Below are 13,081 nucleotides of genomic sequence, written 5' to 3' on the forward strand. Positions count from 1 at the left end.
ACCAGCGGTCTACAGTTACTTAAATTGCGCATCTATAATATCCATTTTTTATGAATAAACTCCATACAACAAAGCCCAAAGAAGGAAAATAGCCTTATAAACAACTTCTTATAGACTTATACATATGAAGCATCAACGATAGTACAAATACTGTTCTTACATGCAGGCTGCAGCTAACCGGCCCTAGCATTATATATGCAAAGTATTACAATGCAATTTAATTATTAAGTTCTACAATGCTTGTCCAAGGGCTACTTTCCTGTCCCTTTCCATTTCTTCTGCATCGATATTTGCATTCTTCTCTGCTTCTTCAACTGACTGGTTTCCAATATCTATGAACCATGTCCTAAAATAGCCTACCTGCTTAAGACGATTAACAAGAACATGAATATATGATGGCAGAATGCAGTCAGAAATAAGTCCATCAAAAGTGCGGACTATGATTTCAAATGGCTGGAAGTTGCTGGTTTCTATTTCAATCTCATGCCTTTCGTCTCTGAAAACTATTATTAGCCTGAATATTAGCACATTCCTCTCAACAGACAAATGCTTATTTGGATCTTTGGCAATGCCAACCAGAAAGCCTTCTCTTGAATAAACCACAAACGGGAAGACTATTTGGTATTGGTTTTCATATGGCATTCCATCAAATTGCAGTCCAAATAGCCTGAAATGAACCATATTACCGCCAGGGGTAACGAGAAAGACAGACACAGGCTCACAGACAACATTGATCCGTGTTTTAGATTTTATCAAAACAGCCCCAACTTTAGTGAGTATCTTTGTGGAGATCTTGAGCGAGCGTTGTTTGGGCAAAAATCTATCCATGATTGAATACACCATGTCCACGGCTGTTCTTCTAGTTTTTGTAAAAAGACCATTCGGCAATGGAATGTTCATTGACCTTGCAGTAGAATACAATATTTTGTAGATCCGTCTGCAGTTTGATTCTGCAACCACTACCTTCACATGCTCGTCATCATTTGTTCCTTTGTACTCCCTCAAACGTTCGGTATCAATACCGAACTGCAGCTGAATTGGAGCTCCAAGCATTGAGCTGTGTAGTCTTTTTAATGGCATGTGCTTTAGAAAGCGATCGATCTCTTTCTTGTTGTTCTTGAGTATTCTCTTCAATACCTGGGTGGTTTCATAATGGTCTTGGCTGGACGTAAGTTCACGGAATAATGATCTGTCTGGACACCTCAATTCATATCTCTTTTTGGAAATAATGATAGAGAGTCGGTTCAGTGCAAGAAATGGAACTTCACTTTCATCGGGCTTGACAATTGATAGCATAACCGAAGGTACATCCACTACTTCAATACTAATTTCCATGAAGTTTGGAAATTTTGATAAAGGTAAGCTGTTTAAAACATCTTCACAGCTTTTAACAAGTATTTCATCTAGTTTCTCAGAGTAGACTCTAAATCCAAGCCTCATTTCTGTTCTGGAAGTTGCTTTGAATGAAACAGGCTCTATGTGCAGCATGCTGTTCTCTGCATCTTTCATGCCATGCTTATTACCATCGGCCACATTTCTCGTTTCTCGTTCCAGAATATCATCCTGCTTCGTCTTCTTTGAGACGCGAATGGCATCATTGTACAGCTGACAGATAACACGCCTATCAATTCTTCTTTCTTCAACCAAATTACCATCGACAGATAGACTTACAAGATATGACTCTGCCGAGAAGTCTAGCGTGCCATTTACCGACAGGGATATTTTAGAGTGTGTTGCATTTTGCGAGACCTGTGCAGACATCACAACTCGCTTGCCTTTATCACCATTTGGCGAGATTGTTAGTGCTAATGCATTCGCAATGTTTAATTTTAGATCATCAGGAATGCCAAACACACTCTTTGGTATTTCCACAGAGAAATTCATGTGAAGTGTGCTACTCTTTTCACTTAACTTGAAATATGACGATATCACACTATTTTTATCAGTTTCAATGAATTTCTCAGGCCTATCTTTTGCAAATGAACTAAAATCGACGGAAAGAAGGAAAGATATCAGCTTTAAAGTCACTGAGTCTTCTGCACTATGCGTATCTAGATTTCCAGGGCACATCTGCACAACAACCGTTGTTGGATTTAGAGCTTTGATGGCAATGTATGTCTCAGAGACATCGATCTGAAAGCTTGGCTGTTCGGCGCGGATCATCAGCACACTCCCAAGAACTTTATAGTTTGCAGTGATGTCATTAAGAAATATCCTGTTTTTGATTGCAAAACTGTTGTTTTTTTGGATAGTTGCAATCTCCTCTGCATTTTGTGTTTTGGAATTTGAACTAATACTAAAGCAGTGATGAAAGAAAGATTTAGAATCTAAATGGCCGATTTCCAGACATGGAAATACTTTGAGTGGAGATGAATCCTTGGCTGCTTTTGTAGGTGCACTTAATTGTTTTGCTATCTTTACTGGTATTCTAATGCAATCGTTTATTTCAAAAACAATGTTTGAGTTGAAAATATCATTCAATGCTGTAGAATCAAACTTCTCATATTCCTCAAACAATTCAGCCTTCAATTCAATCTCAATGTTGTGGAATATTTCATTTATGCCATCGTTGTCCTCATTAAAATTTATCCCAATAAAATTTTGGCAGGTGTTCTTCAGTTGAATACAGCCCTTAGGACATTTGAAGCGCAAAATAAATTCTGGAAACTCAACAAGCAACTTTAGATTTGCTACCTTCTTATACTTACAGTTTGAAAATGTTGTTACAAGCACGAATAGGTCATGGCCAGCAGGCTTTCTTAATCTGTGTTCCAGGAGAAAATCAACAGTTTTGGCCTTGCACGCGGGATAACTTTTAGCAAGCATCTTAACCATGGTGTTTTCATAAATCAGCAGATAAGAGTCTCCTCGCTTCATCTGCATCTCCAACTTATCCAGCCACATTGTCTTTGGATGGCAGCTTTTAAAGGACAGCCTGATATTATCAACTGGCTTATCAGAGTACAGGACAATGCTCGACATGCTATCAAAATAAACACTAAATGCCATATATACGAATTCTGAGCCACAGTCAGCAATATTTTCTAGCGGATTGAGCAAGCTTAATTTAATGGTGCACAAATGACTATCATTTAAGCGCATGCTCATTTCAGGTATATAGTTGGCCAGCAGCTGTTGTACTATACAGCCCAGGATTAGGGTTTTTTTATTGCAGTTAATGATGCATTTCCAACAAATTTTGTCCAGGCAAAATGTGAAAATCTCTGACTTTCCAATTTCCATTGAACAAGTGAAGCTTGCCCTCACTGAACGGAATTGTTAAACTAACAAGATTACGCTCGTTGGATTTTTGATAGACAAGAACATCCTGCTCACTTGATGTCTTCTGATTTGCGACGCTAGATTTACGGTGCCAAACTCGATCAACCTCAATGTGTATGAGCTTCTTTTCCCAATATATTTGCAAAATTTTTACAATAATGTTTGGAGACCCGATATCTGGAACCAGCACATCAAGCCTGTATCCAGCAGAGGACATGCTCACATCTTTAACAATGACTCTCAGTGGTATGGGCATTGTAAAGTTTAAATGGAAGTTCTCGAAATGTAGGTCGACATCTTTGATAAGCTTTGCTCCATGAAGAGGCATGAAACTCAGGACAACCCTATTATAGCATCTACCTTCGAACTGTACATTTTTGATGTCGAAGCTTTTTAATAAATCACACTTCTCAAGATTCTCCCTCGAACGTCTATCGGGCTGGACGTTTAAAGATTTGAAAAACTGATCAATAACCATGTTTTTATCTTTAAATCCCGAATTTGCATTATTGTCCAAGAGCATCTGGTCAATTTTAAATAGCTTCTTATTTACAACAAATGTAAGGGGTATGAGAAGGAATCTTAGGCTTACAACCATGCTCAGCTCAAGAGTGATCTTTCGATTACTATTTAGAAATGCAGGAATTTTTGAAAAATCAATATGATTTAGTGCCACGGTTGAGTTAAACTCTATGTTTCCAAACTTATTGAGTTCAATATGACCAAAGCTCAGCTCGCATACGCTGTAGATCCCTCTTGGAGTTTCGATGCAAACACTAGCCGTTGAAGAATAAAAATCAATATAGAGGGGGGAAAAGGCATCGGATTTGAATGAAATCAAGCAGGAGCTATCTTTTGCTGAGTTGTATTTTAGATTTTCAATGTAGAAGTTAGAGCATTTCAGTCTGAAGATTGTAAGGGATATGAGGACTATTCTGTAGAAGAGCATGTAGAGAATAAAACTTGTTGCTGCACTCAAGGCATGCTTCCTAACTCTCTTAAGCTTGGTTTTCCAGATGCTACTCATGAAAGGGGGATTAAAGCTGAAATAAAATGGATTCTGTTCATCAAATTTGATGAAAAACTGAGATATATTTAATACGAAGTAACAGTAATGTACAGTTCGAATGGAAAGATTTATGGGGAAATTTACCAACACTGAATAAGAAAACTGGAAACGAAATTGCCCAGTGAAATGAATAATAAAAGATAGCCAGGAGTATGGACCAGTTAAAATTGAGAGAAACAGCCAACAGCACCAAGATGTAACATACTGTCGACTCTATTTAATTAAATTACAGCAAATACTCTTAATTCTATTCAGCACTATTATTTGACAATAGACAACTGTATCTCAACGAATACAGCCAATCTGTTTATGCTTAGATTGCGTCACACTTGGAACTCTTCATCTCTCATTCTAGTCATTATTTGAGGAGTAGCCGAGCCTGCTTGAGTTTTGGCCCGGTCTATTCCCTGAGAATGTATGCCTTGACACAGGGATTATCCGGAGTGCCGCAGTTACTATCGTTTAAAAATTCTCTATTTATGTCGTTTCTTAATCCAGGTTCCTCTTGTAATCCCATGCCTTGTAACAGCCTCCTTAATCTATGCTCAATATTCTTATTTCCACCGCTTTTATTGCTTTTGGAGTCGTAATATGGTACATGCTTTCTATTCGAACTACCGCTAGATCGCCTTTTCATGGCTCTTTCTGGAATTTGATCACTATCTGAGGGATCAAATATTTCATTTGATAATGGCAAGGCCCCATAGTCATCCTCCCTCTCGGGCACCAGCTGTATCAGCTTAGGCCTAACTGTGTCTAGTTTGCGGATGTTGGGTCTGGCAGATTTGGATTTCCTCTCGGGCGCTTTCGATGCAGTAGCAGTAACCGTGACTGTTCTTTCGAGCTGAACAGTGTTGGTTGCTGGTGAGCTTATTGTTTTGGTGATTGTCACTGTATTTTCTGGCTCTGCAGTGGTGCTTGAGGTGCGTTGCTGGCTCTTTGTGCTCGTACTAGCATCTGAAGTGGTGATGGTTTTTGTAACCGTCACTGTCGACGATATGGTTCTGTCAACTGGGGATGCAGTTACGACAACAATGGTCTGAGTGGAAGTAAATGCTGGACCATCCATACTAGCTGTTTTGGTTACAGTCAAGACCGAAGCAGGATGGTTCAAGGTCCTGAAGACAGTTGAGTATGCTAATGAGGATATTGGGACAAACGATGTTCTAATGCTTAGCCTTGTAATTTTTTGAGGGGATGCACTGTAAACAGGTTTGCTTGTGCTTTGAGCTGATGGAACCTGCATGCATTCATCGATTTTGAAACAGAAACTATTCGTTTCATATGGAAGACTATTAGCAAAAGCCCTATTGGGCAGTTTTCTGTTCATTAAATCGGGCTCTATTAGCTCGTCTACTGAATTGTACTGATTGGGTTCAGACTTATCATCTAAGCTTACGCTACTCTCAGGTTCGTTCTCTCCCCGCTCATCTATGTCCTTGCCAAATACCTGTACCCAAAATCTACTTCCTTTTTTGTCCAGACAGGTTGCTACACCTGTGTAGTTGAAGCCACCCATAATATTCTTTCTATGCTTGTCGCTTTTCATCCACATTTTGGCAACATCCTCATAGTTGTCACTGTGATTTTTAGCAATGTTTTCACCGATGGAAGATCCTTTGAATCCATTTTTCTTTGCTCTCTCCTCTAAGTCACCACCTGGGTTGGTGTGAGTAAGGCTTGAATTCTCACACATATAAAGTGCTTGATCACGTGCTGCATTTTCCAAATTCTGGATCGACTTTAGATGCTTCAGCCCTTGGTCACTTCTATAGTTGTTGATTAGATTTAGCATGGAATGTGCAAGATTATTACATGTGATTGAAGTGATGTATAGGAATATCAATGCATATGCCATTTGTTTTGAGTAATGACACAGACCTAGAAAAGAAGATATGAAACAGTGTTACAGGTTATAAACATCGGCGATGGGGCATAAGAAAAGTAAAGAGTTTATATAACACACGTAATGCTTTACAAATAAGACTACAGGCAAGATAATGCTAGAAACCAATATCTGGCAAGCCAATATATTATTTATTTCAATCGTAAGTGTCTATATTGCAGATGTAAAAATTCTTATCACCATATTTACAATTCAGCCGATCCATATGCAAGAATGTGCTACCACATAGACACATCGTTATACTTCTAGATTCATCTGTATTTCAGCGAGTTTTCGATAGCTTTTGAAATAACCTGGAAGGACGATTTTTTGCTATTTAAGCACTTCAGAACCAAGTAGTATTGCGAAAACAGTACATTAAAGTACAGAGTAACCTTAAAATAGCACTCCTCATCGTTGTTAAGGAACGAGCAGTAGTATCCATGCTCATCTGCTTCAAAAGCTATCGAGTTCTTTCTGAAAACATCCAAAATAATTTTTTTCAAGGCATTGTGCGATCCAATGTGTTTCACCCTGATTCCCTGAAATACCCCTTTTATGTAGCTTTTATGGATACTTGGAAAGTTATGTTCAGTTTCTGCGTAGCCGAGCTACTTTCCTGGCTTGAATCTTGAAATGCGCCGGCAAAGAAGTATTTGGAAGGCCTCTGGGATGAACTATTTGAAAACACAAACATTACGAATTTGTGAAGCGTGTCGGTGATGCTGGAAGATCTATTGTCAAATCTCAGCAGACGTGTATTGACATTTGAATAGGCTCCTATGTTTTCTGAAAGAAGATAGTACATCGATATTATGGGATTTTTTGTCCAGTAGACAGTGTCCAAAGACTCTGTTTGCTGCTTGCAGATATTAAAAAAGCTTTCAAGATGCTCACTTGTATTTGAAAATTGAAATGAGAGTGCAGAGTGAAGTGCCTTGACATATTCGTTGTTTAGTTTTGCCAGTGGAAATCTTTTGCCCACGTAGCTTTCCACCTTAGATGAATATCCAGTATTTATCCACTTTGAACCGATAATTTCAGGCAATGTAAATCTTTTTGCTACATCAGGCACGATCATATTTGATATCAGCTCTTGGGCATGCTTCGATAAAGAGACCGTGTACTCAAAGCTGGCCACTTTTATTTTGTTCTGGAGCTCTCGAACACTTTCGTCATCGAAAGGCACCTTTCCACACAGCATGACATATAGGATGACTCCAAGGCTCCAAATATCAACCTCAGGCCCGTTGTATGTATGGCCAAGAAGCAGCTCGGGTGCTGCAAAGTACAAACTTCCACAAAATGTTTTGAGAAAGTTCTTGTTATCGTAAAAATTCGACAGCCCAAAGTCGAGTAATTTTACGTTGTCGTTATGATCAATAATGATGTTCTCGATTTTAAGATCCCTATGCACTATTGAGTTTCGATGGATGTAATCTATTGCAGAGAGCACCTGTCTAAAGTATTTTCTTGCCCGTTCCTCAGAGATCCTAGTTTCCTTCAGTATTATGTCGTACAGTTGATTGCCCTTAACATACTCAAAGACAAGGAAAAAGTACGAATCTGAATATAGAAAATCTAGCAATTTTATAATATGAGGATGGTCCAAAAGAACAGAAATAACCACTTCTCTGTAAATTCTCTCATCGTTGAAGCCTTCATTTGCAATATCTGTTGGATTTTGCGTCTTTAGCTCAAATCCTTGACCTTCTGGTGCAGGGCTTTCCTCCTTTTGTTTTCTTTTTACGATCTTGATTGCAGCTCTTCTTCCACTATTTTTATCAAAGGCTAGAACTACCTTTGCGGTACTCCCCGTTCCTAGCTCCTTGATTATAATGTAATTTCTAATTGAAACATTTTCAACGTATTCTTCGTCAGAGATGTGACCTGAAATGGAGCGGCCGTCTGTCTTTATGACCATGCACACTGCAAAAAATGAACTTTTATAGCTTAAGGAGATAGCCTTTAATATTAGTGGTGCAGCTTTTTAACCAATTAGACTTTTCAATATAAAGCAGCAAATCAAAGGTGTCCTACTATATAATATTTTTAATGCCAAGCTTACTTAAGCATTCAAATTACTACAATGCACATCAGACTAAAGTTTATTAAACGTTATTTTTACAGCAACAGATCATGAGTTTCAAGCTTTTGAATCATCAGGATTCTTTTTTTCACGTTTATTTTTTGGCGATGAAACTAATGCTTCATGCGGATTTGGGTTACAGTTGTTTGAATATGGCGATCTTGTTGCCCTTACAACACTATTCTGTGACGCCGATGGCACAGACGCATTTACACCGGATGTATTTGTGGCTTTGGGAAATCTAGTTATCGTAGACGCATTTCTCATAACTCCATTTCTAAACGCAGAATTGCCAGTAATCTCATTTGGATTTCTCTGTGAAGTACTTGCAGACAACTCTGCGCCTTTTTCGATTTTCTTGAAAAGTTGCGAGTGCGATGTGGAAACCGAAAAGGTTCTACTTACGACTACCTTTGGAATCTGAATCTTCTTCATAGGCTCTATTCTTTTGAATTGATTTTTGAAAAGTTGCAACATTTTCTCCTTTGTCAGGTCTTGTTCGATTTGCACTGGCTTTAGTGAAAAAAATCCGCCAGTAAAAGTAAATACGTTTTTGAAGGATGGCTTTTCTGTAGAAACGTCTTCTTTCTTTTCGTTTGTGACTGTTTCTTTGGGCTGATGGCCTTCCTGCAATGAACAAAGTGTCGGAAGCAGATTCACGTTCTTTTTCTTGTATTTGAGCAGCTTTTTAAGCACTTTTTGGATTTTTTTGATGTCTTCGGTCTCTTTGTACGCGTTTACATAGTCATCCAAGCCATAGACGACACATGGGTCTCTAAGAATGTCCTGAAGAGCAAAGAATGCTGATTCATCCATGAATCTCCTCAACTCAAGCTGCAAATCAATGAATTCTTTCTTAACTGCAAAGTCCTGGGATGTATTTCTGCTGTTCATGGGACGTCTTATCTTTGGGGTTAAATAGGAGAAGCACCGACAAAGATAACAAAGTTTGATTTGCAAACCATTTCTAGGCAAAATAGCATCAATTCTGCCTTTGAAGCATAACCTAATGGGCAAAGCTTATATAAACCGGTCCACTTTAGTGCATGATATAAATGTTTATTCAAGGCTCCAGCTGCTTTTAGCCAAATTTGGCCACAGTAAAACTAAGAACATTTGTACGGCACCAATGTGTTTGAAACACAGTTTGGACCAACGAGAGCAAAGGATTCCTTAATCCCGTTTTTACAAAATTTTCTAAAGCCTACATCCCAGTGATGACCTTTAAGACGAAGAGTTATTTAGACTCATTAATAGCAAAGTTCTATGGAAAGCAATCCAGTTTTATAACGGCCATATTGAACAATGACACAAGTTCTGCAAAAAAACTTGCTTTTGAACTTTACAAGGACCATCCTGCATATCTTCTGTTCTTTTGCTGTATTAACAGGGATGAGAACAGGCAGATCGTGTTGAATTTACTGGGAAGAAGCAAACAAATCGATCCTCACTTGCTATACTCACTGCTCAATTCAAAATCATACACCTATGATGACCTCAAAGCATTTATAGGTAATTTTAAAAGCGGCTCATTTATTGACCGCTGCATTGAAAAGGCAGCCTTTTTAAAGAAGCACGAACCATATCGTGGTACTAAGCCAGAAAATGGCTCATTTGATTCCGATGGCATAAGCTGTGAGCTAAATAAGCTTCTGGACGGGATTGACGATTTTCAATTGTATAAGTTTGCCATTGAGAACAGCATCGAAATCACGAAACGAAGCAGCTCTAACTACTTATGGTATATGCTAATAAAAGGATGCAATATCGGAGATACCTCAAAGGAGGCTGCTAAAGAGCTAATCCTAAGAACGACAAGCTTTCAAGAGATCAAAAGAATACTAAGCTATTACAGAGTTGAGGAGGTTGGCGATGATCGGTATGACATCATCATCAGGTACCTAAGCAACGGATTTTCTACCGATCTATTACGGCAAGCCTTTGCTCTTCTCAGTAAGGATCAATCATTTATTACAGTCAAAATCGTTCTTGCGCTTCTCATTGCCTCCAAAAACGAAAATCTTGTTGTCCTTGCACTATATTTATCACAAAAGTACCATTTTGAGACAAATTATGAAATCGCACTGGTTAACCTGCATTTATGTAGATATTTTCTGCTGTTAAAACAGTTGCTGTAAAAATAGAGGAGCTAGACATAAAAAACATCCAGCAGCACAATCTTGCGTATCTTTGGAGCGATCCCATGAATGTCTTAAAAGTCAGGCTGAATAATCACATAAAAACATTTCAGAGCGAAGTTAAAAACGAGATTGACGGAACGGAAGTTATGATTAGAAAATTCATAGACAGCAATTTGATTGCCAGTGCCGTTTCCTGCCTGGAACTGAGATCTAGTTTGGTTAATTCTGTTATTTGCAGTGAAATTAAACAATTAAAAATCAAGTCAATAGATCCCCAGACTATGTTTTCAGAGCTGCTTGGGGAAGAATGTAGATATATTTTTGATAAGATAACGGTTTCAGATCGTAGAAATCCGAGCGGATCGGTAAACACTCTTAGATCAGTGGCTGACCAACTGTTTTCAGATAGAATATATGAAAATGAGTTTATGAAAATAGCAGATCAAAATTTTATTACAGATTTCGAAAGATCTATATCCAAAAAATCAAGTAAATAGCTTAGCAGATTAAAGTATCATCTAGGCTTCCCTAAATTCCGCATTTCCTTTCACATTCTACATGCCACAATGTTCATTAGAAGCTGTGCACGGGTGTGCCGCACGGTATGTGTGTGGTTTGCTGATGACTTTACAATCACTTTCTAAGTTTGAAAAATTTTTAGAAAATTTTTAGCCCTCATGAGCTTGACCGAATCCCCAGCATCAGTGGCAAGAAAGCAGGAGATTCAGCAAAAGATTGCTGAGATTGTCAAACAGCAGAAGGAGGAATTCAAGAGAAGGGTTGAGGCCAATAAACAGTACGCTAAACTCATGACTGAAAAGATTCTCAAGGAATACAAGAAGGAGCATACAGAGCTTGAAGAAAGGCTCTCGAACACAAGCGAGATGTACGTCCCAGCCGAACCTAATTTCTTTGTTGCCATCCAAATAAGATCTCAAATCAAAATCTCTCCTCGTCCCAGGAAGACACTTGCGCTGCTCCGACTTAAAAACATCAATAACTGCGTCATTTTGAAGAACAACCAGAGCATAAAAAATATGCTTCAAAATGCAAAAGACTACATTGCGTTTGGAACCATTTCGTACGAGCTTCTTAGAAGATTGATTTACACCAGGGGATATGGAAAGATTAATGGAACCAAGGTAAAGCTCACCAATGAGAATATTGAGACAGCCTTCCAGGGTAAATTTAAGTGCATTGAAGAACTCTGTGATGTGATATACCATGGCAAAGAAGATATGAAGGATGTTCTTAGGTTTCTCTGTCCATTCAAGCTCGGCCCACCAAAGGGTGGATTCAAGAATGGTCATAAAAAAAGAAGCTTTGTGCAGGGTGGGTCTACCAATGACCACAAAGAGCTATTGGGAGAGCTTTTAGAGAGGATGATCCAATAAACGGTATTCTTATATCTGCTATTTTTTAGATGTCTTGATTTAGTGTTTTATTCTAGACAGATGATTGCAATTTGTGATGTTTTGTATGACAGGTTATTAAATCGTGAAGTGTCTGATCACAGTAGCAATCTCACTTTGACATTTTTGAAGCTGTATTGAGAAATAGTGGGCCGGCAATTAAAGTTTACAACAAAGTGAGTTTAAAGTCAAATATATGCACAGAGGACAGAATATTTTGTAATCACATCATCGCTTTCTGTTAAACTACTCTCTAAGTGTTTGTTGAGCAAAATTTTCATCAACTTAAGTTGGAGACAAAGACTAGAAGGTAAAGAGCAGTGCATATTTGCAATCGCTCAGAAAAGTTTTTGCAGCATGTCTTAAAAATACATTGGCTTGCACGATCAATTATTTGCTTTCTTCCTTTACCAGTCTTTTCTTAATCACTTTAATTTTCAAATTTATTTTGTTTATCAATTTAAAAATTTTTAAATTTGGAAACTACAAAAGATAACACAAAGCACAAATGAAATATTCTATCCCATGACTATTTATTTCAGTGATTTGCGTGCATTCAACTTGTTTTACATGTTTTGTTACATTTTTACTTTTTGTTTATTTTTATTTTCCCAATCTCCTCAACCGCCATGGGGGCTTTCCAGAACAGCTACAACTACGAGTCGCTTTTGGAAAACTTAAGAGCAACGCATGACACGAGGAAAAGAAGATTCGAGGAGAAGAAACATCTCATGAGTGATGAGGATAAAACCTTTGAGAAGTTCCTGTTTTCACTTGAGGCAGATGTTCTTGCAAGGAAGGATATACCAGAAAAAGAGGTGGTCCAATTCAACTTCGACGAGCTAATGAATGAGATAAGTGGTGTTGATGTGCAGGACTACTCTGACCAAACCAGAGATTTCGAAACGTCGTCGGGCAACGGCTCTGAACGGAAGCACACGTGTACCCATCCTGGCTGCAATAAATCCTATACCTCCTCACATGGTCTGAAGTACCATCTTTTACATGGGCACAGCAAAGACAAGGAGAATGTTTATAAGCCATTTGTTTGCACAATCCCAAAGTGTGGAAAGGCCTACAGAAACAGTAATGGGCTGAAGTATCACATGGCGAATGCACATTCTAGGAATGCTAAGCAATAAATTTAGATTAATACACCCAGTAATGTCTAGTATAAAGCGTTGACTTACTTTACAGGCCAGG

The 13,081-nt window shown here is 38.4% G+C and overlaps 9 protein-coding genes across 9 annotated transcripts; 4 read left to right on the forward strand and 5 right to left on the reverse strand.

Moving 5' to 3' along the window:
* Positions 1-231: 231 nt before the first annotated feature.
* On the reverse strand, positions 232-3,108 carry VICG_01303 (uncharacterized protein; the record flags this gene model as incomplete). Its single annotated transcript, XM_007604687.1, has 1 exon — positions 232-3,108. One exon carries the CDS (start codon positions 3,106-3,108, stop codon positions 232-234), a length of 2,877 nt encoding a protein of 958 aa, XP_007604749.1.
* Positions 3,109-3,175: 67 nt separating this feature from the next.
* Positions 3,176-4,309, reverse strand: VICG_01304 (uncharacterized protein; the record flags this gene model as incomplete). The annotated part of the gene is made up of 1 exon (XM_007604688.1): positions 3,176-4,309. The coding sequence occupies one exon, from the start codon at positions 4,307-4,309 to the stop codon at positions 3,176-3,178; it is 1,134 nt and encodes a 377-aa protein (XP_007604750.1).
* A 442-nt stretch (positions 4,310-4,751) lies between these two features.
* On the reverse strand, positions 4,752-6,209 carry VICG_01305 (uncharacterized protein; the record flags this gene model as incomplete). The annotated part of the gene is made up of 1 exon (XM_007604689.1): positions 4,752-6,209. The coding sequence occupies one exon, from the start codon at positions 6,207-6,209 to the stop codon at positions 4,752-4,754; it is 1,458 nt and encodes a 485-aa protein (XP_007604751.1).
* Positions 6,210-6,792: 583 nt separating this feature from the next.
* VICG_01306 (CAMK/CAMKL/KIN1 protein kinase) lies at positions 6,793-8,160 on the reverse strand (the record flags this gene model as incomplete). The annotated part of the gene is made up of 1 exon (XM_007604690.1): positions 6,793-8,160. One exon carries the CDS (start codon positions 8,158-8,160, stop codon positions 6,793-6,795), a length of 1,368 nt encoding a protein of 455 aa, XP_007604752.1.
* Positions 8,161-8,382: 222 nt separating this feature from the next.
* VICG_01307 (uncharacterized protein) lies at positions 8,383-9,219 on the reverse strand (the record flags this gene model as incomplete). Its single annotated transcript, XM_007604691.1, has 1 exon — positions 8,383-9,219. The coding sequence occupies one exon, from the start codon at positions 9,217-9,219 to the stop codon at positions 8,383-8,385; it is 837 nt and encodes a 278-aa protein (XP_007604753.1).
* Positions 9,220-9,542: 323 nt separating this feature from the next.
* VICG_01308 (uncharacterized protein) lies at positions 9,543-10,463 on the forward strand (the record flags this gene model as incomplete). The annotated part of the gene is made up of 1 exon (XM_007604692.1): positions 9,543-10,463. One exon carries the CDS (start codon positions 9,543-9,545, stop codon positions 10,461-10,463), a length of 921 nt encoding a protein of 306 aa, XP_007604754.1.
* Positions 10,464-10,528: 65 nt separating this feature from the next.
* VICG_01309 (uncharacterized protein) lies at positions 10,529-10,963 on the forward strand (the record flags this gene model as incomplete). Its single annotated transcript, XM_007604693.1, has 1 exon — positions 10,529-10,963. The coding sequence occupies one exon, from the start codon at positions 10,529-10,531 to the stop codon at positions 10,961-10,963; it is 435 nt and encodes a 144-aa protein (XP_007604755.1).
* A 180-nt stretch (positions 10,964-11,143) lies between these two features.
* VICG_01310 (60S ribosomal protein L7) lies at positions 11,144-11,860 on the forward strand (the record flags this gene model as incomplete). Its single annotated transcript, XM_007604694.1, has 1 exon — positions 11,144-11,860. The coding sequence occupies one exon, from the start codon at positions 11,144-11,146 to the stop codon at positions 11,858-11,860; it is 717 nt and encodes a 238-aa protein (XP_007604756.1).
* Positions 11,861-12,507: 647 nt separating this feature from the next.
* VICG_01311 (uncharacterized protein) lies at positions 12,508-13,020 on the forward strand (the record flags this gene model as incomplete). The annotated part of the gene is made up of 1 exon (XM_007604695.1): positions 12,508-13,020. The coding sequence occupies one exon, from the start codon at positions 12,508-12,510 to the stop codon at positions 13,018-13,020; it is 513 nt and encodes a 170-aa protein (XP_007604757.1).
* Positions 13,021-13,081: the final 61 nt, after the last annotated feature.

The sequence above is a fragment of the Vittaforma corneae genome (assembly GCF_000231115.1).
Source record: "Vittaforma corneae ATCC 50505 unplaced genomic scaffold supercont1.11, whole genome shotgun sequence".
NCBI classification, from domain to species: Eukaryota; Fungi; Microsporidia; family Nosematidae; genus Vittaforma; species Vittaforma corneae.